Source organism: Seriola dumerili, unplaced genomic scaffold (assembly GCF_002260705.1).
Source record: "Seriola dumerili isolate Sdu_G_001 unplaced genomic scaffold, Sdu_1.0 BDQW01000193.1, whole genome shotgun sequence".
Lineage (NCBI taxonomy): Eukaryota > Metazoa > Chordata > Actinopteri > Carangiformes > Carangidae > Seriola > Seriola dumerili.
In genome coordinates, this window is record NW_019174448.1 from 1,539,354 (window position 1) to 1,567,058 (window position 27,705).

A 27,705-nucleotide genomic window follows, 5' to 3' on the forward strand; every position below is an offset into this window, starting at 1 on the left:
TGTCTTTGTCTCTCTCAGGAAAATCCCACCTGGCCATTGTGCAGAAGGTGAACAACGAGGGGGAGGGAGATCCTTTCTACGAAGTGTTAGGGTTGGTCACCCTTGAGGACGTGATCGAGGAGATAATTAAATCAGAGATTCTGGATGAATCGGACCTTTACAGTGAGTAAAGTCGTCTTTGCTTTTGTTTGTCACGGACTCATCACTCAGCTTCTCTTTGCTGTTTTCATCTTAAACTTTCTTATTTCATTACTTTAATGTTAATTATCTATATTGGTGTTGCTTTATCTTTGAGATGCATGTCCACAGACTATTTCAGATATTTAGACAGATAAAGTAATGACTCCTGTTACTTTGCAGAAGAGCTAAGATGATTTTTACAATGCTGTTTAGCTGCTGTAAAATCACATGTTCTGCTGAATGCATAAACCCCTTGATCTTCCGTGTATACATTTTATAATGAATAACTTGGTCTGCCATGTGTGTGTCTCTCTTCTCAGCTGACAACCGCACCAGGAAAAAGGTGGCGCCCAATAAGAACAAGAGAGACTTCTCAGCCTTCAAACACGAGAGCGAATCAAAAGTGAAGATCTCTCCTCAGCTGCTGCTCGCTGCCCATCGCTTCCTGGCCACAGGTGGGGAGTGGACTGATACTGATGAAACCGTGCACACACAAACCCACTTATCACAGTATTACTCACACACAGCCAGTAGATCATTTATAAACTGTAAGCCAAGCGTGCATTCGAACATATGTCGCTACATGATTCTCCTCAGGATGTCAGTAAGAGATGGATTCTGTCATCTTGCCATGTGACGAGCCGGGCAGGTCCATACTCGCAGTGAGGAGGTTTGACTGTGTTGATTTATTTGGAGGATCTATTTACGACCCAAGCTGTGTGCGCCTGCCTGTGCCTACCACCACAAGCAGACTCTGGACTCCAGCCAGCTGGAAGTGATGCAGCCGTCGCCGCTGCAAATCACTTGAGAATGTGTTGCAGTCTGCCTGGTTAGAGAGTGTTAGCTAATATGCTCTGCCAGCAGCAGTTAGCACTAGCTGCTGCTAGCATGACGTAGCACCTCCTTGTCTCACAGACACTGTGGTGTAGGAGCATGCCAGAGTCTTCCTCTGCAGGCATTACATCAGCGTCTGCTTACTTTGTTTCTGTTTTCTTTCTCAGGATGTTGGTCTCGATTTTCTGTCTTGATTCATTACGCAGGAATTCGATTTTTCATTTTTCTTGAGGTTCTGTTTAGTTTGTCATGCATTCCAGTCCAGGAAGTTACTGCTTCCCTTTTTCTTTTCCTTTTTTTGTTCTCCTTCAGATTAATGATCACTACCCAGCTGTTTTTAGACTGTGTCTGAGTTCTGTTACAACTGATTTCTTCCAGGGGATATCTCGAGTATCACTGAAAGATGTAGCCACACAGGGGAAAGTCAGGGAATATCAAGGGATTTTATTAGTGCATTAGGGCACCACAGTGTAATCCTACTTTTGTGTTTTGGAACAACAAGCTCAGTCAGTCTGTAGATTGTTTTTCTCTGGCTGAAATCAAAGTCATAGGCTGTTCGAGTGTTTCTGAAATGGTCATGGAAAATCATTGAAAAGTCATGGAACATTTTTTCCCCTTGTTGACGTAGTATGTAAGAGCAGAGAGTGAAAGGAGTTTGTTTGCCGTTTGGATGATGAATTCTGACACCACCAGTCATATAGGCCTCACCTCTCACTGTGCGTTGCATAGGCTTTTATTTGTATGTTGGTTTCTTTGTTCTCAGTTTGGGTGGAGACCGAGGCACTTATGGCTGATTGCAACAGCCTGGTTAGCAATAGTTGAGTAATGCATGTAAACCAAATACATTTCACCATTTCACCATTTCTCATTTCGTCTTTTTTTTTGCACATTAATCAATATCATTGTTATGTAATAGTGTTGGCCAGAAAACTCATTTTTAACTTGATGCTGAATCTTTTTTTATTTTATTTTATTTTATCGCCATTATTTTTATTATTGATTAATCTGTTGATTAGTTTTTAGCGATGATGAGTCTATGTAATGTTTTTAAATGTTCAATGATCCTTTCATTAGCTGTAGTAAATAGTTTGCTGATTATTTTTTCTAATTTAATAATCGACTCATTGTTTCACCTTTACAATTTTTTCACTCAGCCATTATTTACATTCTGAAAAAACAATAAGAAAACAATAAGAAACAAGGGCCCTCTATTTAAGATAACAGGTACCAACAAAACAAAGGCAACAACAGACAAAGAAAAGATAACCACATACATGATTAAAATATAAGCATGGGGAAAAATACGAATGCACTGTAAATAAATTCACAGTTCAGTCTGATCATTCTCTGAAGCAGCTCAGACTCAGTGCGTCAAGTTTCAAAACCTGTTGTAAACGTTTAAGGAAGATGAGGGATTTCTTTTGTGGTGAGGTCAAGATGTTTTCACTTCCTTTTCCTCCATTTTGTTGAAAGATTTGACTTTTACTCCACTGCTCTCAAGGGCCTGTTCACTGAAATGCGAACATTTAAGTCAATCGGAGATGAGTATGTTGGCTAATTAGATGAGGTTGCGTCTAAAGATGATAAAAGTACAGAGTGCACTTTCTTTATGAATCATTTTATCTATTAAATGTTAGAAAAAAGGGGAAAATGCATGTTATATGTTTCCACAGCTCAAGGTGTCGTCCTTCAATGTCTCATTTTATCCGACCAACAGTTTAAAAGCCAAACATATTAAAACTGTCATCATGCGAGACAAACACAAGCACAGATTCCTCACAGCTGCAGCGTTGAGATGAGCAGATGTTGATGGTATATTTTTGTTAAAAAATGACTAAAATGATTATTCAGTTTGCAAAATAGAAAAATAAATAGATTTTCAAGCGTCTAACGAACAGAAATGCTCAAATCGGGCTGTTAAAAGAACTATACTCTTACACTTAAGGAAACCAGGAAATGCTCCAATGTACTTTTGAGTGTTTTTCATAAACTTGACAAAGAGCTGAACTTTATTTAAATGCATTCGGAAAACTCTAACTGATACAAATTCATGTACTTTCCATTTATCTCACCTATAACATGAGATGCTTAATACGTTGTTAAATTCTGCTTGAACAATAATCCTCTTAATTAATTCAGTTTGTAGAGACAGAGCCTGTCGTCATCAGTGTGTCATGCTACATTGTGAAGTGTAGGTTCACCTGCTGTCTGAACAAATGACGCCCGTTCATGTAACTGTTTAATTCCATGTTGTACTCCAGACAATGGCACGAATGACTAATTTAATAAGTCCCTGGATCAGTCAGCCAATCAACTAAAAGTAATCGCAGCAATTAACAGTTTACGTTGCAGAGCAGTAAAAAAAAAAAAAAAAAAAAAAAAAATCGTCAGCTTCAAGTAAAAGTAAAAGTCTCTCTTTTCTTCTCCTGCAGAGGTGAGCTTGTTCAGCCCGTCTCAGATCTCAGACAAGGTGCTGCTGCGAATCCTGCGCCATCCCGACGTGATCCAGGAGATCAAGTTCAACGACAGTGACAAGCGCTCGCCCCATCACTACGTCTACCAGAGGGGCAAGCCCGTCGACTACTTCGTGCTCATCCTGCAGGTACGCAGCGATTCAGCCGCTTGTTGTTTCAGTGCAGTTGGTTGTGGGCGGTTCAACGGCGGCTCTGAAAGCAAAACTCAGGAGTCGCTGACACTGCTGTCAGAAACAGATTTGGCTTATACTGGCTTCAGATTGAAGTTCTTTGGGATTTTTTTTTTTTCCACAGACACCCACACACACACACACACACACACACACACTGGTGGATTGAAACATCCCCCTACACACACATGCATATGCACCAACACATGTACAAAATATCTAGCTTTACCTCAACCAAACACATAACCGTTACATAATCTCTGTCTGTACAGTCAGATTCAACGATTGTTTTGTCTCCAGTGTGCGAATATTAACTTTGACTGATGTTGAATACACACCGCATATCTTCTCTGAGTTTCAAACATTCGTTCAACATTCATTCTTGACCTTGCAGTCTGAACACAGGCTCCATTTAGTGAATTGAAGTATTTTTTTGTAACCCTACAGTAAACATGAACAATATAGACAGCAACAAAACAAAGTCAAGTTAAGTATTGACTGAACAGGCTGAGGCCGAAGCTAAATGCTTATATATGCCTGCCCACAGTTTGGCTGTTCTTGCACTTTCAGTCATATCATGTGATCTTCATCAGCAGATGTAGTTTGCCCAGTTGTCATGGAAATGTAGATGTTCAAATATACGTTGCTACTGATCGCTGTAAGGACTCCTCGTCCATGTTGACTTTACACTTGAGTTTGGTTTTTAAAGGAGCTATTTCTAAGTTTTGCTATTGCTACGTAGCTAACGTTAGCATTAACAGCTGTTTACTTACTAGTGAAGAAGAAACGTTGCGAGTTCAGCATCAAACTTTATTTCTTTACTCACAGAGAGTTGTCTCCAGCGGAAAGCAACGCCAGTGTTAACTCTTGTCTCTATCACATCTTTTCTTCTACTGAAGTTAGCATGCTAACACTCTAGCCACCGGCCAGTCTTGTTACTTTCCGATAGCGACTCACTGTAGCCTCCAATCAGCCCTGTAGACGTAGCGCTGCTTGAGAGGGCACATTATAACCTCTTGTCTTGTAAACGCAGTGATGGCTGAAGCTCTTGTCGAGCGACAGTCACCACCGCTTGCTCCCGGCAAGAAACCACGTTCGGTGGCAGAAAAACTTCAAACTTAAAGGGATTTGAACTTGACGTAGTTTGTAGCAAGCCAGTCCCCAAAAACAGTAAAAGCCAGTGAAAAGTTGCAAAGAAAAGCGGAAAGAGTAATGGCAGCCACATGATTTCCAAAATACAGTTATAACAGAAACATAACAGCAGTGTGTCGGGCCTCTTGTGGACATACGTCACCCTGCAAAGTTTGATCTTGAAAATCAAGTTTAAACAACAACACACTAACTTGCTTTCCCTGCCAAATGCCAGAACACTTTCTAAAGACCAGGTACACGCTGTATGTATAACAGCCTTCTGACTCACTGTGATGAACTCATCCCGCCCTCTAAATGTAATACACCCATTGCTTCAGCCTGGCTAAAAGCTGTGCAGCATGGATTATGGGACTGACCCTCCACTGACACAAACACACACACACACACTCCTCCTGTTGCCTTTCTATGACCCTCATCTCCACCTCCTCCTCTCCTTCTCCTCTCCACCTGTCAAGTCATTCCCTTACCAAGTGAATGTGCAGCTTAGCAGCACCGAGCACCAAGAGATCTGCCCTGTTGTTCTCGTCGTGGCTCTAACTGCAGCCTGCAACAGATGGCGGTAGGCGTCGTACACAGCGCCGGCCCGTCAGGGGTCCCAGATTTGTTGATAAAGCAAAGAGTGGTTGGTGGTTGCTTTTAGGTTGAGTCACTGAAAAAGAGCTGCTTAATAAAACCAGAATAATCTTCGAAGAATAATTTTAACCGTCCATGAACTTCTTAAATTCACTCAGTTATGGTTTTTAAAATTCAGAAAGCTCAGGAGTCTCTCACTGCCGTTTGAGAGTAGCAGTCTCCAACAGAAGTATTTTCAAGAATAGCACGAGGTTCAACATTTTGGAAGAATTATATAGTTCTTCTAATCAGTGTTTAAATTACAAGGGAGCCAATTGGCACGTAGCTCCCCTATAAAACACCTGAGTGGCCCTGAAAACAACAATATTTCAAGTTTTGGGGTTCTTTAAAAGGTCCCGTATTTTATTTGAAGGGTTTATCCATAAGAAGATATATTTGTGGTTTTAAGAACCAAAATCCATCTCAGTGTAGTTTTACATCTCCTCTCTAACAACTGGTTGGTGAGCCAATCAGAAGAGAGGAGGCTCTGAGTCTCTCTTGTGCGGTGTTTCCTGTGTATCTTGACAGCAGGCTGATTTGCTGTGGTATTTTTTTGTGCTACCACTGTACGCTTACATTGTGTGTGGATTTGGTGTTGATGTTGTGATTCACAGTTCCAGCAGTGTTTGCTACGCGGTCCACAAAGATGTTATCAGACAAGAACAGGCATCTCTTACTCACTCTTCGTTCCCACCGCCACCTCGTGTCGTTGTGAGCAATAAAAGCCTTGAAAATCTTACCGCTCTGTCCGCACACAAACCTCTGGTCAGCCACAAAAACAACATTTTCTTTTCAGTCTTTACTATGACAGATCAGTTGAGGAGAAAAAGGCACAGGCACATTATATTTTTGTTTTTCTCTTTATAATATTCACCATAAGGCAGTGATAGTCTCCTTCTCTCTCTCTCCCCCTGAAGCTGTCATTATAATGTTTTCCTCTGAGCACAACAAGCTGTTGCAGCAGTTGCTGTTAGGTAAGTACATAATATGGTTAATTTATGATTGCATCCTCACTAAAGCTTCAAAGCCAACGTTCCCCAAGTTGTGCTTTGACAAAGTTTATGACTGTCAAGATAAAATATGCTGTTCACAACAATTATGCAGTAGAAACCACATGGCGGGAATTAATTGACAGATACTGAGACCAGGCGGTCAAGAGAAGGTAAAAACTGAGTAATGTGTGTTGTTACACCAACAACAGTTTGGAAGTCACAAGTGATCCAAAGTCAATTAAACTCTACAAGGAGATTAGGCGGCTTCTTTAAGGGTTTAAAGATCCCGATTTGGTGCAGCGCCAGACTGGAGGTGGTGAAAGTCGCTACACTGAAAATGCGGCTGTAGTTCTGTCCATCGTGCAGCCTGTTAAAAGACCTGAAGTCAGTTTGAAACGGGGTGAATTACATTACTGAAGGGATAAAGATTAGATATCTGGTTCACCAAATATTCACTTGATATGCATACAGAAGGGAGAAGTAGTCATGTAAGTAGTGGGGGTGAGGCGGCTGCTGTTTTAGGTTTATTGGTGCTTTTAATGGTGAAGTAAAATCAACAACTGAAGCGTCCGTGGTATTAATTAAATAAAGTTTTACCATGAAATTAACAGGTCTTTTTTTTCCCCGATTAATATGACTTATTTCATCTTTGTTATTTTACCCGTCTTATTCATGAGAAAGGTAAAACATAAAGAGGAGAGAGTTGAAAAGGAAAGAGGAGGAAGGTCAAAGGATGTTTGAAACAGCTGTGACCTTGTGCTCGGAGAGAGTGATGGAGGAGAGCTGTGTCTCCGGTCCTAGAGGACTTGCTCTTCACTAATTGATCCCCATTATATAAGATGCTGGCGGAGGGGGGAGGAGGCCACACTCGCCTGCTGTCAGTCAGATGTCAATACGCTAATCCCAAACACACACACACTCACACACCCACTTCAACCTGACAGCCTCTGCCTCTCTCTCTCTGTACGTTCACACACTGTACACACACACACACACACACACACACACAAATCACTGACACCGCGTTTACACATCTGCAGTATCCACTCTGTGTACATGTACACGTGCGTTCAAATCCCACAGGGTGGGAAAACTACGCTTCATTGTCTTAATCTCACTCTTTCATGCTTATTTATTTCCCACACGTCGCTTATGTCATTGTCCCCAAACAGTCATTAGCCGAGTCCAGTAATCTGGGGATCTGTGTCGGCTTTCTCCCCGCCGTTTGTCTGGGTGAGATTTTCCCCGTGGGAGGCCGGATGTGGAGGGCTGTCGCGGAGACCCCACATGTAGAATAATCCGTAGAGACCTTTTTGGAAGGGGAGGCATTTAGAGTCGGCGTGCCAGGGAGGGAATTTTCCACCGTTGCTTTGTGAAGAGAAAGATGCAGCTGGAGCCAGTAGATGTGAATAACTCGGTGTAGAAAGTGTGAAGTGTGGACAAATTCCTCCAATTATTATTACAAAGATGAAGGTGAAACAATATTTCTCTTCTTTGCTTTCAATGCAAGTTTGTCAGATTATATCTAATAGAGAAATTAGTTTTCATTTTAGCACTTCCGGTTCATGTTTCATTCTGCGACGATAAAATACGTGAGTAAATATCTGAGTCGTGATGTTACGTCAGGCTGGTTGCTAACGAGTGTCTCAATGAGACTACAAATGTGGAATTATAATAAACTTTAGTTTGTTGGAAAGCTTCATTTCTACAGTAATCCAAAATCCCATGTAAAAACACCATGGGCTTTTTGATCCAGGTGGTTCCAGGTGTAAGCACTTTAAGATCCTCACTTATTCTTTTCATTAGATCCTGTGCTGATGAATGTTATATTTCATTAATGACTGATGCGCTGCAGACTAGTCGATGAATTATGAATTTCCCCTGAAATCTTCTGTGATGATATGAGTCTCGGAGCAGCCTGCGAGTTTGTGTGCTGCTCATATTTGTCCTGTAAACAAAATTACACTCTCACATTCCAGGAGTGTGAGTTTGGAAACAGAGGAAGAGGAGAAACTGATAGAGGAAGGTTCAGAGACGGAGGGAGTACCACTGACTCGCTCCGTGGAAACCGAGCCTCTTGTAGAGACCTGATGTGGAGTTTTATTTCAACTTATATGTTATTATTTTCACATGGAGGGAAAGAATCTGAACTATCTAATATGTAACTTGCACGTCACAGGCAGGTTTCTCACGTAGGACGACTATTGTTGTGATAGATAAAGACAGATAAAGACCGTCCATGTGATGGATGCAGAGATGAGAAGACCTAATTTTCATTGTGGGTAAATACATTTACATGTTTGTTTGTATTTCCAGCTTCATGTGTGTGTGTATGTGCGTCCGATGTGTGGGAGTCCAGTAGACTCATGAGAACCAAAAACCTCAGATACAGATAATTCAGTGTCCTTGTTCCACTCCTTTTATAGTGTCTGTGTATGTTTGTGTGTGTGTGTGTGTGTGTGTGTGTGTGTGTGTGTGTGTGTGTGTGTGTTTCCCTGGTAGTGATCTACGCTGTCAGCAGACAGGCTGTTTGTTTATGACCAGGGTGATTCATGCCTCTATAAAGATGCTCTGTTATTCTCACAGTGCAGAGTCGGTCTACACAGGCAGAGTCACATCACTGTTGTTTTCCTTCAGCTTCTGTAACATATGGAAATCTGAACTTGGTCATTTCACTTCATTTTAAAAAGTTTTTTTTTTTTTATCAGATCAAGTTTGGATGAAAGGAAGGAATGATTTTTTTTTTTTACTCTTGAGGTTTATAAACCTTTTATAAAATCCTTTTCCTTTATTTGCATGTTGTTGTAAGTTTCCTGGTCGACAGTCATATTGTACCGTTCAGTTTGCTCCGTGGAAGATGCCGCACTGTGTTTCTGCTCCAGGAAATGGTCAGGTTTATTTATCAGCAGGTAGTTTCTGGTGTTCAGCTAATGATCATTATCACTGTTGAGGAATCTGTCAGTCGTCTTTTTGACCTTCAGATTAGTTTTTAAAATGGAAAGAACAACAGATAGATGCCTTCAGAGGTTTATCTCATCATCACAAAACCCACCCCTCAACTTTCCATATTTATAATAATATGAAACTGAGTCATTCATATTCAAATGTTTGATGAAATGACAATATGTGATGAATTACCACCTGAATCTGCTTTACTGAGCTTTACAGTGAGTTTCAGCCCATTGTCTGTCACTGTCCGACCCACAAGTGTGTTGGTCCACTCTAATATCCCACTGTCCCACAGTTAGCCAGTAGCTGGTGAACATAGTGGAGCATTTAGCAGCTAAAAAGTCAGATATTTCCCCCAGCAGCTGGTGGAGACCAAACACAGAGCTAAAAGAGAGAGAATATTGGACTTATAAATGAATGATGACGTTGTTCTGTAACTGCTGGATGTGTAAACAACTGTTTGCCAACAAGGTTGTTAGATCAACTTTAAAGCTGATGATGTCAGTGTTGTGTTAACAACTTGTTTCTACTGCCCTCAAGTGGTCAAAAAAAATCTGTTACTGCAAGTCTAAGAAGCCGGAGCCAACAACTGATCAATTATCGACATTGTCACCAATTAATTTCCTGTATCTGGCGGTTGATAATATAAACAGACACCATTGTTGTGGTCGCATTCCTGGATGACAACGTCAGAACTTATTTGTGAGCAACTCTTCCTGTTGTGGACAAGAGCTGGAAAAATGTCTGTCCTGTGAGAATAAGAAAGACCGAAAGGAGGCAGATCTAGTGTGTGTGTGTGTGTGTGTGTGTGTGTGTGTGTGTGTGTGTGTGTGTGTGTGTGTGTGTGTGTGTGTGTGTGTGCGCGCGAGTGCGTGTGCGTGACCTCACACCATCAACACTTGAGTTGATGTATGTTGACACTGACTCACACTGTAACATCTCACTGAGGAAGTGTGTGTGTGTGTGTGTGTGTGTGTGTGTAACTGCACAAGTGACTCAGTGACTTTGTGCAAACTGTTGGAGAAAACTGTTCAGTTTGACATCAACCATTAACTGAAGTCAGCGGTTCATTTTTATAACAAACGCATGGTCACAAACCACTAAACACCGAGGCTGGTGGGTCACACACACAACCACACACACACACACACACACATGACCACAGTCTCTCTCTCTCTCACACACACACACACACACACACACACACACACACACAGTTAATTTTGCCTCTGAACTGATTGGCCCTGTTCCAACACTGTAATCCTCCGTCCTTGTTTAGTGTCTGTCGTGTTCAGCTCCAACACTTTCACCATCAGTAACTAACTTCTTGTCCGGCGACTTAAAGACTCGACTCCGACACATTTATTAACCTTCCTCTCTTGTTCACTGTCTTCACGTCCCAACTCCAAACCTGAGATGTCTGTTTCTCTCTCACCTTCCTGTTTGAAGACTTTGTAATGGTTCTTTCCTCAGTGTCTTCCCAGCCAGAAACATTCACAGGCTGTAACATGCTCCTCAACAAACCTCCGTTTATAAAAAAACATATTGGTATGCACTTACATATTAATAAAAAAACAACAAACATCCTGAAATATCTTTACTTTGGTATCAGTAATTCACCTGAATGGGTCTTAAAAATACTTGTAACCTTCCCAGTTTTCAGTAAGATCGCCTGTCGTTCTTTGTGGGTATTTGCAAAGTATATCACGTATATTCAGGCTTGTCGAATATCTGTTACTGAAACATACAGTAGCTATTAATTATCAAAAACAAAAAAAACGTACTGCAACTTCTTATTGTCATAGTTGTGGCCATTATTTCTAATGGTAATAATAACACTGTTACATCCCAAAAAAAAAGACAATGGGGTTGGAAACATGAGACGAATGATTAGACAGGCAGATTTTAAACAAACTACCAGACTACTGAACCTTATTTGAAAGGGAAACCAAGGGGAAATTGTATGATTATTACCCCAAACATCACTATGAACATCCAATCTTAGTTTACAGAACAACTTTCAGACGGTGTCACTCTCAGTTTTACCTTCAGAGACAGTGGTTTTGACTTGTTTAAAACTGTCTGAGAGCTGATTTCTGCTGGTGTTCAGTTAGTGTAATGTTATCACAATCTAGAGAAACAACGGCCACAACTATAAAAAAATAAGTCTTTAAACCGTCTTTCCTCCTCCAGTGTTCATAAAACACCCTAACAAGCTTCACTGCTCTATTCTAGTATTTCCAAAGACTCCAACTTTACCTTAGTTCTGCCTTAAAAAAAAATAACCCCACCTCTCCTCAGCAGTATGCCGCCTCCCCGGCAGTAAAACTGGAGTATAATTGATCAGTGAAGGTCACAGAGAGGGTTGTGTTTTTAAAAGCTGTCTGGTACCGGCGAACATCAGCGCCTTGATGTGTGTCAGTTTGATGGATAGAGACCGGAGTGGGGACATGAAGTTCTCGCTCACGTTGCTGATGAGTCATAACACACCGACTTGAACTTTGGCTAAGACCCACCTACAGTGCACGTCCCACACATGTCTTAGCAAAAACACACACACACACACACACACACAGCTTTTGAACTTTAAGCGGAAACACAGCCCTGGGTTAGAAATGAGTGAGAGACGGTGTTCCAGTATAGTGATGTAAAAGTACCATGTATTCAGAGGTTTATTACCATCCTGATGAAGCTGAAGCTAGCAGCGCTGGGTTTAGGACATCTGCTTTCTTCGGGCACTAACGCCCGTATGTTGTGTGTTTGTGCGCACATTTTTTGACGTGTGAGAGATGCGAAAAATCATTTAATACGACGCATGTTCCTCCCTTTGTCACTCTTAAGTCGCTTCAAGGTCGGAAAAGTCATTTTACTCCACACCTTCTGACACGATCACATATATGTTCTACATCAGCTCGTTCCAGCTTTTCATTAAAGCTACGTAACGTTTAGTGAATTATTCAAATCCAATCTGTTTTTTGGTTTATTTGTTTTAGCTGTTTGTTTTTTCTTTAGCTGAACCATGTGCCAAGATAAAGATATTTCTTATCTTTGGAAACTGAGGTGTTGAGGATTATTAATTACAAGTTTAACTCTCAAAAAACTGAGTGAATCTCCTTCATCACGACTGTGCGGCTGTGGCTTGATCAGACTTGATTGTTAGAGCTGGAAAAATAGTCACCATGTTTTGATTCAAATATTGCTGAGCTCTGATTGGTGCTCGGAGGTGTGGGACAACGTGCGCCACCTTTGTCCAACTTGGCCTCGCCCACAACAAACCAGTGAGAACAATACTGACGTCCCAAAGGAAAGAGGATTTCAAGGCTTTTAAAGAGGTAGAATCAAAACTAATGAAGCAGTTTTGTTCTATATGATGGTTTATATTTATATTATATTTTCATAGCAAGTTACAAAAAGGAAAAGGTGAAATAGTTATTTGACTCCTGTAGGATGTGATGAAGACTTTAGCTTCATTTAAGACCCTTTCTAAACTTTCTAAACTGTTTATAATTGATTATAATATTCCTGCCAGTGAACAGTCCAGTACAGTGGTAGTGTTGTTTGCTTTCTTTATCCACAATGAACTGAAACATCAGCGTCGTTACTGTTCCACAAGTGTGACTGTGATTGATGTGTCTCAGTCCGCTGTCGTCGGCGACCACCTGCCATCACACGCCTGTTTATTGTCTCGCATCATCAAGTGTGCAACAACTCGAAGCAGCAGAGTTTAATGGAGATTTTATAGACGGACACTGCAGAGGCTGTGGCTCCTGCTCCTACTCTGCAGTTATTTCTGATATCAGATATAAGAAATAAAAATGATAAAAGCCTGTGACCGGGGTTGAGTCTCTGTAATACAGAATCGGTGGTTGACCACAGTGACCCACTCAAGGCTTATTCTCTAATAAAAGCCCAGTGTTGGTGCAGTTTATGGGTCTACGAGTTGGCAGGCTGTCTTGTGCAGATCTGGGAGAACAGGTCTGACCGGAGCACCGGCAGGCTTCACACCTCTCACTCCTGTCCTCCGCCTCCCTCTGTTTCTATTCTTTCTCTCTGCCCCCCCGCCTCCCTTTATAAATGAAACACCAGCCTCGCGGCAGCGCAGACAGCTGCAGATGCAGTCGGCCCTCTGCGTGCTCGTGAGGCACGCATGAGTGTTTTGCGTATGCGCACGTGTTGCAGGCTAAGTATTTGACCCCGGCCGATGGTTGCATACACGCAGGGTTGGCCATATGTTGAGAGGTGATTAGCATCTTTCCAAATCTGCTCATACACTTTAAGTGGCAGAAAGCTGGCGACAGAGCTGAGGAGGTTTAACCTTTGCATTAAGGGTCAAATGAAGAAGTCTCGCTGCCGTAAACCCTGAATACTTGGGGGGGCAACACTGGAGAAATACAGGAAAAATCAGAAGGCTAAAGTATTATTGTGTCCCGTTCCAGTAAAGCAGAAATGTCAGGAAAGGTTTGCAGACTACATCCACTCTTCTCTCGGCAGCGAGTCGTCCTTGAGCGAGGCCTCTGATTACTCAGCAGCCGAAGGTGGAAGCCTGCGGTTGTACTGGGCAGGTGTGAAATTGTGAAACTGAATGAATTTGAACGAGTGCGTCGCAGCAAAGACATTCATGCCCAGAGAAGTTACCTGTCAAAATAAAGACAGAAAATAAGTATCTGCACACACACACACACACACACACACACAGGGAGTCGGAGCTGTAGACGGATGGATCGACCGTCCTCATTAGAGAAAGACGTTTTCACTTTCTACACAAACAGCTGAAGGATCAAAGCTGTTCCTCAACATCACAGCGTGTTCATGAAACACAAAGGAAGCCAGAAAGCAGAGATGATGAGAGGTGTATGTTACATGCTAATGTTAGTAGGGACAGTGAACTCACCACAAGCCTAAAGGTATGACAGTGCACATTTTCTTTTACCTGGGCAAACAACAGTATAAGCACCAGGAAGGGCAAATACTTGTGATGCAACAGCGACTTTACATCAGCAGTTCAACAAGGCGCTTAAAGTCGTCCAAAATTAGACATTTTTTCACCGTGCATGGCGAGTGTCTTTAATTATGAGCGTGCTCCGAATGCTGCTAAATCAAGAGGCACTGGAGCTGGACTTACTCAAAAGCAGCTCCTCTGATAGCTGCTCGTTTTTTCACCACTCATGACTTTTTCAATTTGTTTTGTAGAAAAATCTGTGACATTAGATACAAAATGAAAAGTAGTTTCCTTTACAGATTCTGTATTGTGGCTCACGTTGTTCACCATCTGTGTGTAGTCGAGAGCGCAGTATGAATGTGTGTGTGAATGGGTGATTGTGGCTTCCATTGGTCGATAAGACTAGAAAAGCTCCATATAAGCACAGTTCATTTATCTTTTACCATATAATGACTATGACTATGAATCACTTACAACTGCTGTGGTTAAACCTCTACTTAAAAAAACACACACACACACACACACACCTAGAACCAGTCTCTCAGAAATGATTCAACCGCTCTCTAACCTTCCCTTCTCTCTGAAAGTCAAACCTAGCAGTGGTCTAGAAATGATATCAGGGAAACGAGGATTAATTCTCGTGAGAAAATCAGCCATTTCTGAGCTTTAATAGTGGCTGCAGTTTTCAGATTAATGTCGCCGCGGCGTGGACGAGTGCAGCTCCGATTGGGGCTGACATCGGTTGCTGAGCCGCGGGGAGCCGTTGTGAACTTAATTCAGCACAGCGTTTGTGATGGGAGCAGCCCACTTGGTAACTCCAGTGACAGTTCCTCCCCTCCCCCGTCCCCTCCTGTAATATCCAAGCCAGGTTTCTAAATTGGCATGCACCCTAAAATAGCATGAGGGACAGTTACATCAGATCGTTTATGTTTGTAAATGTTTGCTCTCTGTCCGTTCCTTCCAGGAGGCCTTAAAGAGAAATATACACACAGCGTTGATCTGTTAATGTGAAATGTAATGATCTGACCTTGTTTATTAATGATCTGTGAGTTTGAATTGATGAACCTCTGCCTGACGGTTTCACATGCAGTTGAGTCAAACAATTAAAAACTTTTTAGCCTCAAAAATTCTTAAAAACTTTCTACAAAAATCCTGTAAGAAGTTGCATTTTAGGACGGGACTGTACCGATGCTGAAATGTTAAATTAAGACGTGGTGGATTTGATGGCACAGATGAATGAAATGTTGTTGGTGTTTTATGTGCAGCCCATCCCATCAGTCGCTTCGTGCTCCGCACACGTCAAACTTCTGCAGTCACTGTCAGATGCGGCGAGCTCTCTGCGCCGTCTTGTTTGCCCTTTTCTTTTTTTGTCTCCCTTTTATTTCACCACCTGTTCGGCTCCCATCAGCCCCGGGGGGAGGGTGGGGGGGGGAGTGGGGGGTGGGGGGGAGTATGGAGGGACAGAGGGATGGAGGGAGAGGGGGATGAACAGTGTGGATTAACTGTGCTGTGTTGTTGCTGCAGTTCACACATTCCAGTGGGCCGACTCAGGCCAACTCTCTGAACCAACACAGAGGCCTCCTTCACCCTCTTGTGCCCCCACCCCACCCCCCGACCCGGCCTCTCATCCCTCCATCTCCCGCTCTGTGTCCCTAATTCATCCATCTCTCTGCTGCACAACCTTGGTTTTCATTTTAACCTCTGCCTCACTCATCTCCTCATTTCTCATCACATTGTTGATCCGCAGTGTCTTCGCTTTTCAGACTCGTAAATCTTGAATTGTTGAGTCCTCACGAGTGTGTAACGAAGTCCAAAATAAACATGTTTCCTCCCACTAATGATGCAAGGCCTCTCCAACAAATACTCTCTCGCCTTATTTTGAACTGAGAGTCGGACGCCCTCTAGAGGCCAAGCAGTGTGATTTCATGAAAAACTGAAAGTCAGGGTTACAAGGCTTTTATCACTTTGTCTAACAATTAGAGATCGTCCGGTCCAGTCCATTAGCTGACGATGATTAATGGAAAATTCATCTGCAGCTATTTTGATAATCAAATAATTGTTTAATTTGTCTTTTTATAAAGAATAATTATCAAACATTTACTCTTTGTTTTTAAACTTGTCAGAATAAGACATTAGAAGACACACAAATTTTAACAGGCATTTAATGACAAAAAAAAAAAAAAACAGCAGATTAATTAAAGGTGAAAATATTAAATTATTAGTTGCAGGCAGCTGTTAGGATGGAGGTGAGGATGAGATGTGATATCACTCCACAGTTTAGCTGATAAGAGGGATTCATTCACATGACTTTGAGCGGGAGTTTTTTTGTGTCACATGATGTTTCCGTCCTCGGAACAAAACAGCCATTCGTTGATCTGATTATAGTTACCAATTAAATAATATTCTGAAAGTGTTCTGTAGGAAAGAAACAGCTGGTAAATTATTAGTATTAGTATAAGGATTTTTCAGACTTTTCTTACCGCCACATTTTCTCCCTCTTATTGTAAAAATAAATACTTTGTGCTGCCGTTCAGTCGTCACTCGCTCTGATGTTTCAACAGTGATTTAAATGGCTTCTGGTGCTGTGCTTCTACTGGGACAGACAATGACGAGTTTTAATGTGCAGAGTAAAATCCCTCCTGTGATGTTGTCGTTACTGCCACAGTTGTAATTTGCTTCTGCATCATCCATGTTTGTTTGTGTCGTTTCTGTCAGGGCCGGGTGGAAGTGGAGGCCGGTAACGAGAACATGAAGTTTGAGACCGGGCCTTTCTCTTTCTACGGTGTCATGGCGCTCAGTGCTCCCACATTGGGTGAGTCCAGAACCTCCATCTCCTCTCCTCTGTTATTTTACAATGCACTATCAATTAATGTACTAGGGTTAAATTAGTGTTTGCAGTGTAATGTCCCACGTTTAAATGCTTCTTCTGCCACCTAGTGGCAAAATGTCATATAGCTGTGACTGCTTTCTAGGATTGTAGTTAAATTAAATGTCTAGTAAACAGTTTTTATACTTACAGCTTCTTCAGGAACATTAGTAAACCAGTTACAGTTAATTATAATGAATGAATAATGTAGAATAAGTAAAGAAAATCCCATTACAGCACACCAGAAAGGAAAAGAATTCAAGTATTAAGCAATAAGCATCACAATTTGTGACTCCACATTTCACCAGCTTATATGATTTGTACTGTATATTATTTTACTGAAATTCAAAGTCCATTAGACCAAGATATCAGCTGCAGTATGAGATAAGAGTATGTGTACTTATAATAAATGTGGACAGTGAGGCAGTTTCATTAACATGACTTTAACGTTTTCATTTAGCATTCCTTAAAGTCATCATACATCATGTTGGCTAGCATGTATTACTTTGCCGCACCTCATAAAAAATTAAGAACACTTTAGTTTACACTATTTAAATTTCAGTTTACCACTGTGGCTGCCACTCATCAATAGATAATGGAGCCACACCCACATACAGCTGATCTCAGGAGATCACTACAAACTGATCATTTTGATCAATAACTACGACCGTTTTGAATGTGGATAATAAATGATCAGTCTTCAGTCGTATCACAGCGGAACGAGACCGACATGTTACACTTCCTCACATAAAACCATGTGTGGAATTTGCTCGTTAAACAGCGACTCCACCGCTCCACATGGCTGAGCCTCGGCAGTAATTTATTTACCTTTTTACACACACACACACACACACACACACACACACACACACACACACACACACACACACACACACACACACACACACACTGTGGTTCAGATATTTTCATGTAATCCACAGCTCTTGCTCTTGAACACTCGGAGCAGCAGGTGGGTCGACTTCTGAAATCTGAAAACCAGTTTTTCTTTAATTGACAACATGCACAACATCATGTGACACACGCTCATCTGGTAAACCGCTGGTAAACACGGGGGAGCTGTTTCCATGCAGCTTAAAGCAAATAGCTGGGATTTATTTATTTTTGATTGAATACAGTTTAACTCACAAACTTCTCTAACATGAACCTTTGAAGAAGAGCAAGGTTTGTTGGTTTGGGTTCACTGAGGACATGGGGAGGGCTCATGTGCTGGAAGGGGGAGGTGGAATGCATTACTGGTTTTTGAAATCTCTTCTGCTGACGACCTTTGAACTCCTGCCCTCCCTCCCTCCCTCTCTGGCTCTCTCACACACACACACACACACACACTTCCTTAGATATAAAAGTCATTCTTTTTTTCCCTTCTGCCAGATTTGCTCAGTTTAGCGTCGTTCTGTGTCTCTGTTGTTGACTTCCATCTGTTCGCTTGTCTCTCTGCTGTCCATGTCAGTTCAGTCTTTTCATTCACGTCTCTGTCGAGCTCTCTTTCTCTCTTTTCTCTCACGCTGGGATCAGGCCACACGAGATCAGGCCGATAGAGGCCTGATGTGACAGATGTGGGGGCGGTGGGACATGACAGTGCGGCGGAGGTCTTCAGTCGTCCAGAGTGGACCCAGTCAGAAACAAACCTGACCTGCACGACCTTATTAGACCAGAGGATAATTATACCTGATGTGAAGTGCGGTCATCCCGAACACACGCGAATAGAGAGGTAACATCAAGTAGCCGAGGTGAAGAAGAAGAAGAAGAAGTCATAGAAACAAACTTCAGATCCACTCAGGTATTAGACACACCGTCACACGGACCCGAGACCTGACCAAGACCAGTTTAGACTGTAGGTGGTGACTTGGACCCAGTCCGATCACGTTCCCGGTTTGACTCTTAAGTTCCTCTGAACCGAGTGGACTCATGAAGACTTCTTCTCCGTAGTGTGTCCGTTCTAGATCAGTACGTCTCATGAGGCCCGGATGGAAACACCAGCATCTGTGACTCTGACCTAAAGGATGGGTGTCAACACTCGGCCCTTCATGTGGTGCAGACCAAAAGCCGTCAAGTACCAGGAGCTTGTATTGAATGTGTGGTCAGATTTGTTTGATCATATTTACTGATTTAAATCTTACATTTTCATGCCACTATTTATGTTTAACATTTAACCTTTTAAGAAGTTTTGATGTTTTATAAAATAAAAATGTGTTTTTTGTAGGAAAAATAAAAGTTTAAAAAAAAGGTGTTGTTTTGATAGTTCAGGTGCAGAAACTCAGGTATTTTATTGGCACTGATGCAGGAAAATTTGATATAATACCCGAATGATGGTGATAAATAGGAGCATGATAGGAGCATGAGAGCTCATCAGTGCATACATTTAAGCGGAAAAGAGAAAGCGGCCTCTCCTGTAGATCATGAAAAACCCAAAGCAATGACTGGTTGGAGTTCAGTGTGTGTATTAATATCCCCCAGGCAGGTGATAGCAGCAGGTTATGGCGCCACAAACAGCTAATCTGACACAGTGACCACCTGGAGGAGAAGGATGTAAATGTTGTCCGGTCCCAGCGTCACTCTTTCCTTTCTTTCAAGTCTCTGTTTCATCTTAACGCTCAGCAGCTCACTCTTTCAGGCGCTTCATCTAAAGAGAGAGAGAGACACAGATGTGTGAAGCATAATTTTGTCATCTTCTCGAGGTTCCTTTCTTCCCATCAGCGTCAGCCTCATTCACACATTTTCATCCAACAGCTCAGTAACGAAAACAACCTGAAAAATTCACTTCGCTTTCAGGCAGTTGAATGTGACGTGATGGTGCTGGAGCGAGGGGCAGAATCTCTCCATGGTTTTGCATGTCTACGCCCAAGTCTGGAAGCAGATCTGTCTCCCACTGTCTCCCACTGTCTCACTGACTCTCCCTCCCTCCATCCATCCCTCCCTCCCTCCCCGTCATCCCCCTCCTCCCCTCTGTCCCATCGATCAACTCCTCCCTCCCTTCCTTCTCTCCTCTCAGTGGCTGCTCCTCGTCCTCGCCACCTCTCCTTTAAGAGGTTTTCTCTGTTCTCTCGGTTGCCAGGTAAACTCCGGCATGTCTGGGTCCTTTAACACCGAGGACGGGTTGGGTTGGGTTGGGTTGGGGTGGGGTGGGTGGGCGGGTTTGGGCGTTAGTGGGTGGGCCTGGCTTTTGATTCGCCGGGTGTGGCTTAGAAATTTTTCTCCATGTTGGCTTAGAAATCTGCTGAAGGGTAAATCGAGGCCTAACCACGGAGGGAGGAAAACTGCTCCTGCACGGCTTTCTAAGGGCAGGAACAATGAATTGTGGGGTTGCACTTCAAACCACATCTCAATCAGTGATATCCACTGGATGTCAAAATATCCATCATCATGTTACTGATTGCGTCGTGGTCAAAGGTGCAACTTGTTTGAAGGTTTCACCCAACAAAGAGAAGTGCAGCTGCATTCTTCTTCTCCACGTAATTCAGTGTAGATTTACCCTTTAAGGAAAGTCACGACATGACAGCTACTTTTTTTTTTTTGGCAAATACGCTCTCTGTTCAACTCCATGACCTCATTTACACCTGGTTTTAATTAGTCGACATTTAATTTGCATGAATTTTCCATGTGTTGCAGGTGATTAAGTCCATAACACATGAAGGTGTAGGTCAGAGTTCATGTTCGTCAGCTCAGACTCCAGTGGAAGGAAAAAGTGATGGTGATCCACTTTTGGTCAGTTTCTCCCTTTAATTCGAGCTCGACCAATTGAACGTTGCTGATTATTAATGGAGGGTTTTATCTTATTACGGTGTCTGTGTTTATGTGAGAAGCAAAGAAAGAAGTTTCGGTACTGGAATGAAAATGATGGAGGAATTTGGTCATTACATGGTTTGTCCACATGAGGGCGCTCGCATGTTTAGTTTTCAGCTGTAAAACATTTCCCTCTGTTCAAAGTAGAGCTGAGACATTTTATCAATCGACAGAAGATAAAATGCAAAAATTCCAATAATGGATCCATCATTTAAATAATTTTTTATTTAATCAGAATTTACTATTTTCAGCATTGAAGTGACTCTTTAGAATAATCAATAATGAAAACGATCGTCAGGTGCAGCCCTAGTACGTAGTATCTGGGTCAGAATAATCAAATCCTGTTTAACAAAATAATCTAATTTAGTATATCCTTATTGGAAATGTTTGTTAGATACACAAGAATAATAATAACAAGAATAATAATAACAATAATAATAATAATAATGATAATAATAACAATAATAATAATGATGATATTATACGTCCAATAATGGTTTCATAGAGATATTTCAGACTGGTCTGTTGTGTCTTAACTTTGCTCACAGATTAGTCTGATACAAATAAGACAAATAAGACACCTCGGGCTAACCCATGCATAAGTTACCATGGTAACTGTCTGTGACACCTGCACTGACTAGTAGCACTCATCAACAAAAAACAGGAAAAATGGCTCATACTTTGTGGTATAGTTAACATTGTTATGGAGAATGCGACGAGAAGGGAAAGACCGAGCGGTAAGATGTGGTTCCTCGGTCGGCCATTTTTTTTTATTGAATTAAATTTTAATTTACCCAGAATTCATTGTGCCACAGTCCAGTTTCCAGAAAGACAGTCAAGAACTAAACTGCTTTGTGCAACAGATGAATTTAGACGCCGGAGATCTGTATCCCTATACCTACCTTACAAAGCAGGTAGATGACAACACTAAACGAACAGTGCACCGAAGTATTAGCATAAGCGTGTGCAGAGTAGTACAGGGGAGACGCAGAGGCTGAAAGGACACCGCTCATGTTGTTGCAAAAGTAAGAAGGATGATCAAAGAGCGTATCTGCCAAAATGTCAGCACAGCTCTTCAGCTGGCAGGACACATGGGGACAGATAATGATCACGTGGCACCTCTAAGATTAAAGGGAGAAGGATGGGACAGCATCACAAGACACCCAGATGGGACTTGTAGGCCCTCGAGGGGTTAAGCTGTCCGCTCTTTGCAGCGTCAGCTCTGGATGCATCCTAATAGCTTCAGATGGTTTCTTTCTCTCTTTGTTTTACATCCGTGTTTAGATGGAGAGAACATGAAGCTGTTGAGATGCAGCCTGGATGTGTGTTTTTTTTTTTGTTTTCTTTTTTGGTTATTGTTGTCCTATCCTTCACTTTCGCAGCATATTATAAAGCCTATAGTTTTGAATAGACTCAAGGACATTAACTGCTGAAATAGACTGTAGTCTTTTAGAGCACAACAAACAGTAGCACTGCAGCCAGTATCTGTCCTCCACTTTAATCACCAGTGCCCAGTTCCAAATGTAATCCCAGTACCTGCTCAGTGTCGTAATCATCAGTGAAAGGGGTAGGAGCGAGGGTTGTTGTTTGGAACTGGGTCCCATCATCCACCGTAGTCCTAAAGACACTAACTCTCCCTGCGAGCACCTGATCACAAGCTGAGCTTTGACTGATAGAAAAACCTTCACAGATTTTTTAAGTCTTGAAGATCCAGTAGGTAACTCTTCTTTAAGTTTTAACTCGCACCCAAGACACAAAAGTTACGAAAAATAAATACTTTGCTAACACTTTACTTCAAATCCGCCTATTTAGCCTTTATTGATTGGTTTGTGTTACACTGCAGTGTATTGATATGTGTTTATATGTATTTATCATCAACTGTAATTCCTTCTGTGGACACCCATGAGTGAAGGCAGATGTATAACCAAATGATGAGTGACAACGTAGCTAAAATATAAACAAGGTATAACAACAACAACAACAACAATAATATTATTATTATTATTATTGTTATTCTAATAGTATGTTTTCATAGGAGAAGTTAGAAATGTTGACAAAAACACTGCACAGTAATAAACACTTGAAATGTCCTTAACTGCTTACGATTATATTAGTGTATTATAAACCGTTTACTTAATGCTGATAACAATAGAAAATAGGGGAACAAAATAAAATGCACCTAAGCTTTTGTCATATACGTCTCTGAACTCAGTCCTGTGAGTTTGTTCCGTTGAAATTGAAATAGTATGAATAAGTCAGAGGGACATGTATCTGAATATCTGTTCGTGTAGTTCAACGTCACTACCACATTATTTGGTTTGAGTTGTTTAATGTGACTGAGGCTGAGGAAATGGAAAATCCTGCAACTCTACATCATGCTTTTTGCAAAGAGTAAACAAGTCTGCGCTCTCTGCTTTCAGAGAGACGTAAACAGCAAAGTGCACTCTGATTTAATAATTCATATATTTAGATTTAGTTTAGACAATGGTTGTTTAATGGTTGCATTTATCTGATTTAAGTTTACATGACACAAACAGGGCAGGACTAACATGAAGGCTAAAAGGCTTTAAAAAAAAAAAACTTGTAGCTGGAAAAACTATTCAATTAATTCAATTTTATTGTATTTGTATAGCGCCAAATTATAACATGCATTATCACAAGGCAAGACCTTACAATATTATAGCATGAAACCCAAAAGTTCCCACAATGAGCAGCACTTGATGACAGTGGGAAGAAGAAACTCCCTTTTAGCAGGGATAAACTTCCAACTGAACCAGACTAAATAAGTACTGAGTCATAAGTTTGAAGCTGTAGATGAACGTTAAGCGGAAGGATCTTAATAAAGAAAAGTTCCCTACTGGATCTCAACAGTCTTGAATATCTAAACAATAAAGATTCTTTCATGACTAAGTGAAAATCTAACCACTAACTAAGAAAATGAGCCGTAGATATCCAGGATTAACTAGCGAGCTGAATTCCTTGAAAGTTAACGCACTTGACGTGTCCAGGTAAAACAGTTTCCTATGACTCACTGAGGCCCGCTGCTGGAAGACTCACGCCTACTGGTAATAACACACAGCTGGTAACGAGCCTGCGTTTAAAGTGTGTGTGTGTGTGTGTGTGTGCGTGTGTGTGTGTGCGTGTGCGTGTGTGTGTGTGTGTGTGTGTGTGTGTGTGAGACATACATTGATGAAACTAGCATGCCACAGTAAAAACTAAACAGTCTGCTGGATGAAGCTCATGAATGTCAGTCATTGTTTATCGGAGCAGAAGTGGAAAATAACTTGCCAGAAGTGTTTTAGGCTTTGACTCAACAATAAGATGTTATTTTAATCAGAAAATTATTAGTAAATATGACTAAGAATACAGTAGTAGTGTCAGCACCATTCTTTAACTCGGGCTGCATTAGTTTCACTATTTTCTCTTGGGTGTTATCCACCTTTGAAAACACAGAAAAAATGGGAAAATAGTAAAAAAAAACAAAAACAAACAACAACAAAAAAAGTGGAATTTGTTTCATATTTGGCGCTTTAACCCTTTCACACCCAATCGTTTCGAGACAGCATATGTATGAGGTGTCAGTTGTCTATTTTGCAGAATAGCGAATGTGGCAAACACGTACTGGTACTGGCTTTTCTGCTTTTCTCCGTTGGTGTTTGACTGTTGTTGAGACAAAGTGCGTCATGTGTCATGTGTCAGCTTGGGCCTTTTTAAAGACCACGATCTAATGGATTAAACGAGAAAATAATTTGCAGATTAATTGATTCTTTTTGGAAAAAAAAAAAGACAAGAGTCAAATCAGACAATACAGACATTGTTCTGTTTGTCTGTATTGATGTGATACAGTAGTGACTGTCTGGGGATTTCTACATCATACTAGTGTCCTGCAGCTATTAAGTCTGCTCTCCTCTGTGGACAAGTTTTCACCTGCAAATATTGGTCACAGAAGAAATCAACCAAACTCCCCACCCTGAGTGAAATAAGTTTAGTACAGTCTTTATGGGAATACTTGGGAGTATTAAGTAGTAAGTATTAATATTAAATGAAATGGTTTGTAACACATTGTAATGCAGTTGTAATAGAAATAAGGACATTAAGTTTATTAATGATAAATTAAGTGTATGTCAACAATTCTGACTTCTCCCGTGAAGACGTTTTTGATGTGTTTTCCTATATTGTGATTCATTATCCGTCTATACACCTTCAACTTAACCGCAGGAGTTACTGTTGTTGACAAACACATTAATAAACACTCATATTGATAATATTTTGCTGGTCAAATTGTGGGTGTTAAAAGGTTAAAGTTTCCCTTCTGTTCCGCCGCTGTCAATTATCTGTATCATAGTTTGCATCATGCGCTGCTCAGCGGTAAATTAAGGTACTTTAAGCTTTGTAAATATGAAAAAAATCACTAATTGAGTCACTGCTTATTTGGAAAGTTTTGTGAGTCACCGCCTTGGCGTGTGAGACACACAGCGCTTGGCTGATGTGTCCGTGAAACAAAGGGTGTGTGCAGATGGTCATGAGTTTGTGCTGTGCGTGGATGATATAACTGAACTTTAACTTCTGTAACCTCCTACCCTCTTGCTCTCACACGTTTACTTTACAACGTTTGTGTAGGTGTTACTGTTGTTATTTTGTGCATCATTCATACCTTGTGTGTCACTAATTAGTTGTGTTCATTCATTATTAACCTGCATTTGACCCTTCACTGCATCTTGTGCCCTCGAGGTGTTTCTGTTGATCTGTAGTGGCATCATAGAGCCGTTAGTCCACGACTGGCTTTGAAACAGTAGAATTAAACCAACGACACAGCTTTGACTAGAGATGAAGAGTTTTATTTTGTATGTACGCCTGATAGATCTTCATCACACTGCTCTGTCTCTTAGCTGCTAACAGGAGCTGTTAATAACCCTTTTCTCTGTGCGTGTGTGTGTGTGTGTGTGTGTGTGTTTGCAGAGTTTCGTTCGCCGTCACACCTCAGTGGGTTGAACCGAACAGCGTCTCTGAGCGGAGCGGACCGGACCGAGTCTCTCTCCGTCAGCGGCAGCAACAGCCAGCTCAACAACAGCATCCCCTCGCAGCAGTACACACCCGACTTCTACGTCCGCGCCCTCACCGACCTGCAGTTTGTCAAGGTTGGTTACAACAAACATGCCCCGTCGTTTAGTATCGTATGAGCTGCTTCCGAGAGCGTTCAGACCCCTTCATCGTTCTACGCTCAATTTACTGAGTTAGATTTCATTTTAAATGGATAAAATTGCGATTTCATTAAGCTGGGGGAAAGAAATTGTGAAGGTTGGTGGAGACACAAACACAAGTCCAAATGAATGATAATGTTGCTCCATAACTGCTGAATGTGTAGATGAGCAGCTGTTTATTCACCATATCAACCTAAAAGGTGATATGTCAATTTTGTGTTCATAGTTTCTGCTGCCTCCAAACAGCCAAAAAAAAAAAACAGTTATTGGAGGTTTAAATGTTTCATATCGTATAAAAGTAGATTTCCATGTGTTGTTTGATTATAAAGCAGGTTCTATATTAATACTGTGAAAGTATCAAAGCCTCAGTCCACAGAGAAACATACACAGCCTGTATTCAGAAACTGAGCCTTAAAACAAGCCGTCAGGACTTCTGTAACTTCGTGATGTCACAACAAACCAGTCTCCGCTCTCAGTCTAAGCCTAACCCACCTGGACCAATCATCCATTTTATATTTTTATTATATCACTCAGAAAACAGTCAGTCCTTGACCTGTTGTTACTACAGCTCCAGAGAGAAGATGTAAATATCTTCTATATCTTCTAATGGATCAACACTTCAAATGAAACACTGTAAAAGTGGAAAATATTGGACCTTTTTAAAGGAAAATTCTACCAAAGAAAACCAGCATCAGCTTCGATCTCCTTCTCATGCCCCCCCCCCCCCAGATCACACGGGCTCAGTACCAGAACGGCCTGATGGCGTCTCGTCTGGACAGCACACCTCAGTCCCCAGAGAGCGGCCACAACGTGGTCCGCCTGGATCCAACCACTCCCCCCGCCAACACCACCTTCACAGACCTGGGAGCGGACTCCACCCCGACAGAGAACGGACCGGACGAGACGACGCTTCTCCTGCTTAACGAGCAGAACTCACCGCACACACCCAACCACCACAGCCAGCTGGAAAACAGCATTTGACCCCCCCCCCCCGATCCTCCGTACTCCTACGTTTGCACGCACGCACTACTACGCTCGGATGTATGCTGGGGAGGGGAGGAGTGTGTGCGTGTGTGTGCGTGTGTGTGTGTGTGTGAGTGAATGGGAATGCAGACACATGCCAGGCCCAAAGAGACAAGCCATGTGTATGAGTTAAACAAAACACACGTACACACACACAGACATACCAAAGTGTACTGTGGAAACTTGCCTCCACTTGTCCATCACAAACAGAATCACCACAAACACAAAAGTCATGTAGTTCATTGAAAGCAACGAATATCTGCATATGTGTGTGTGTGTGTGTGTGTGTGTGAGAGAGAGTATGAGTGTGTGTGAATGCTCCTTATGTATTCACTGACTCAAGATCTGAAGGACCTGCTTGTCTGGACCAGGAAGCTCCTCCCTCTCGCCCATCAACGTAGTCGTCGTTCAGAGGCCTCCACGATTTTGCGAGCTTCTTCCCCTGTGTGTGTGTGTGTGTGTGTGTGTGTGTTTTTAAATCTGTGTGTGTATGTGTGTGTGCTTCCACCTCA

The 27,705-nt window shown here is 41.8% G+C and overlaps 1 protein-coding gene across 2 annotated transcripts in view; it reads left to right on the forward strand.

The window, feature by feature from the left end:
- Positions 1 to 27,705, forward strand: part of LOC111228013 (metal transporter CNNM4-like) — a 46,440-nt gene that overhangs the window by 17,194 nt on the left and 1,541 nt on the right. Inside the window, exons 2-7 of one of the 2 annotated variants that reach the window (XM_022753778.1) lie at positions 19 to 162; positions 501 to 635; positions 3,447 to 3,616; positions 17,018 to 17,114; positions 25,929 to 26,107; positions 26,900 to 27,479. In XM_022753778.1, the coding sequence (XP_022609499.1) occupies positions 19 to 162; positions 501 to 635; positions 3,447 to 3,616; positions 17,018 to 17,114; positions 25,929 to 26,107; positions 26,900 to 27,151 (977 nt within the window). In that variant the 3' untranslated portion in view covers positions 27,152 to 27,479. Of the gene's footprint in view, positions 1 to 18; positions 163 to 500; positions 636 to 3,446; positions 3,617 to 17,017; positions 17,115 to 25,928; positions 26,108 to 26,899; positions 27,480 to 27,705 lie in introns of those variants that run through there. The other variant, XM_022753779.1, reaches the window with a different exon arrangement.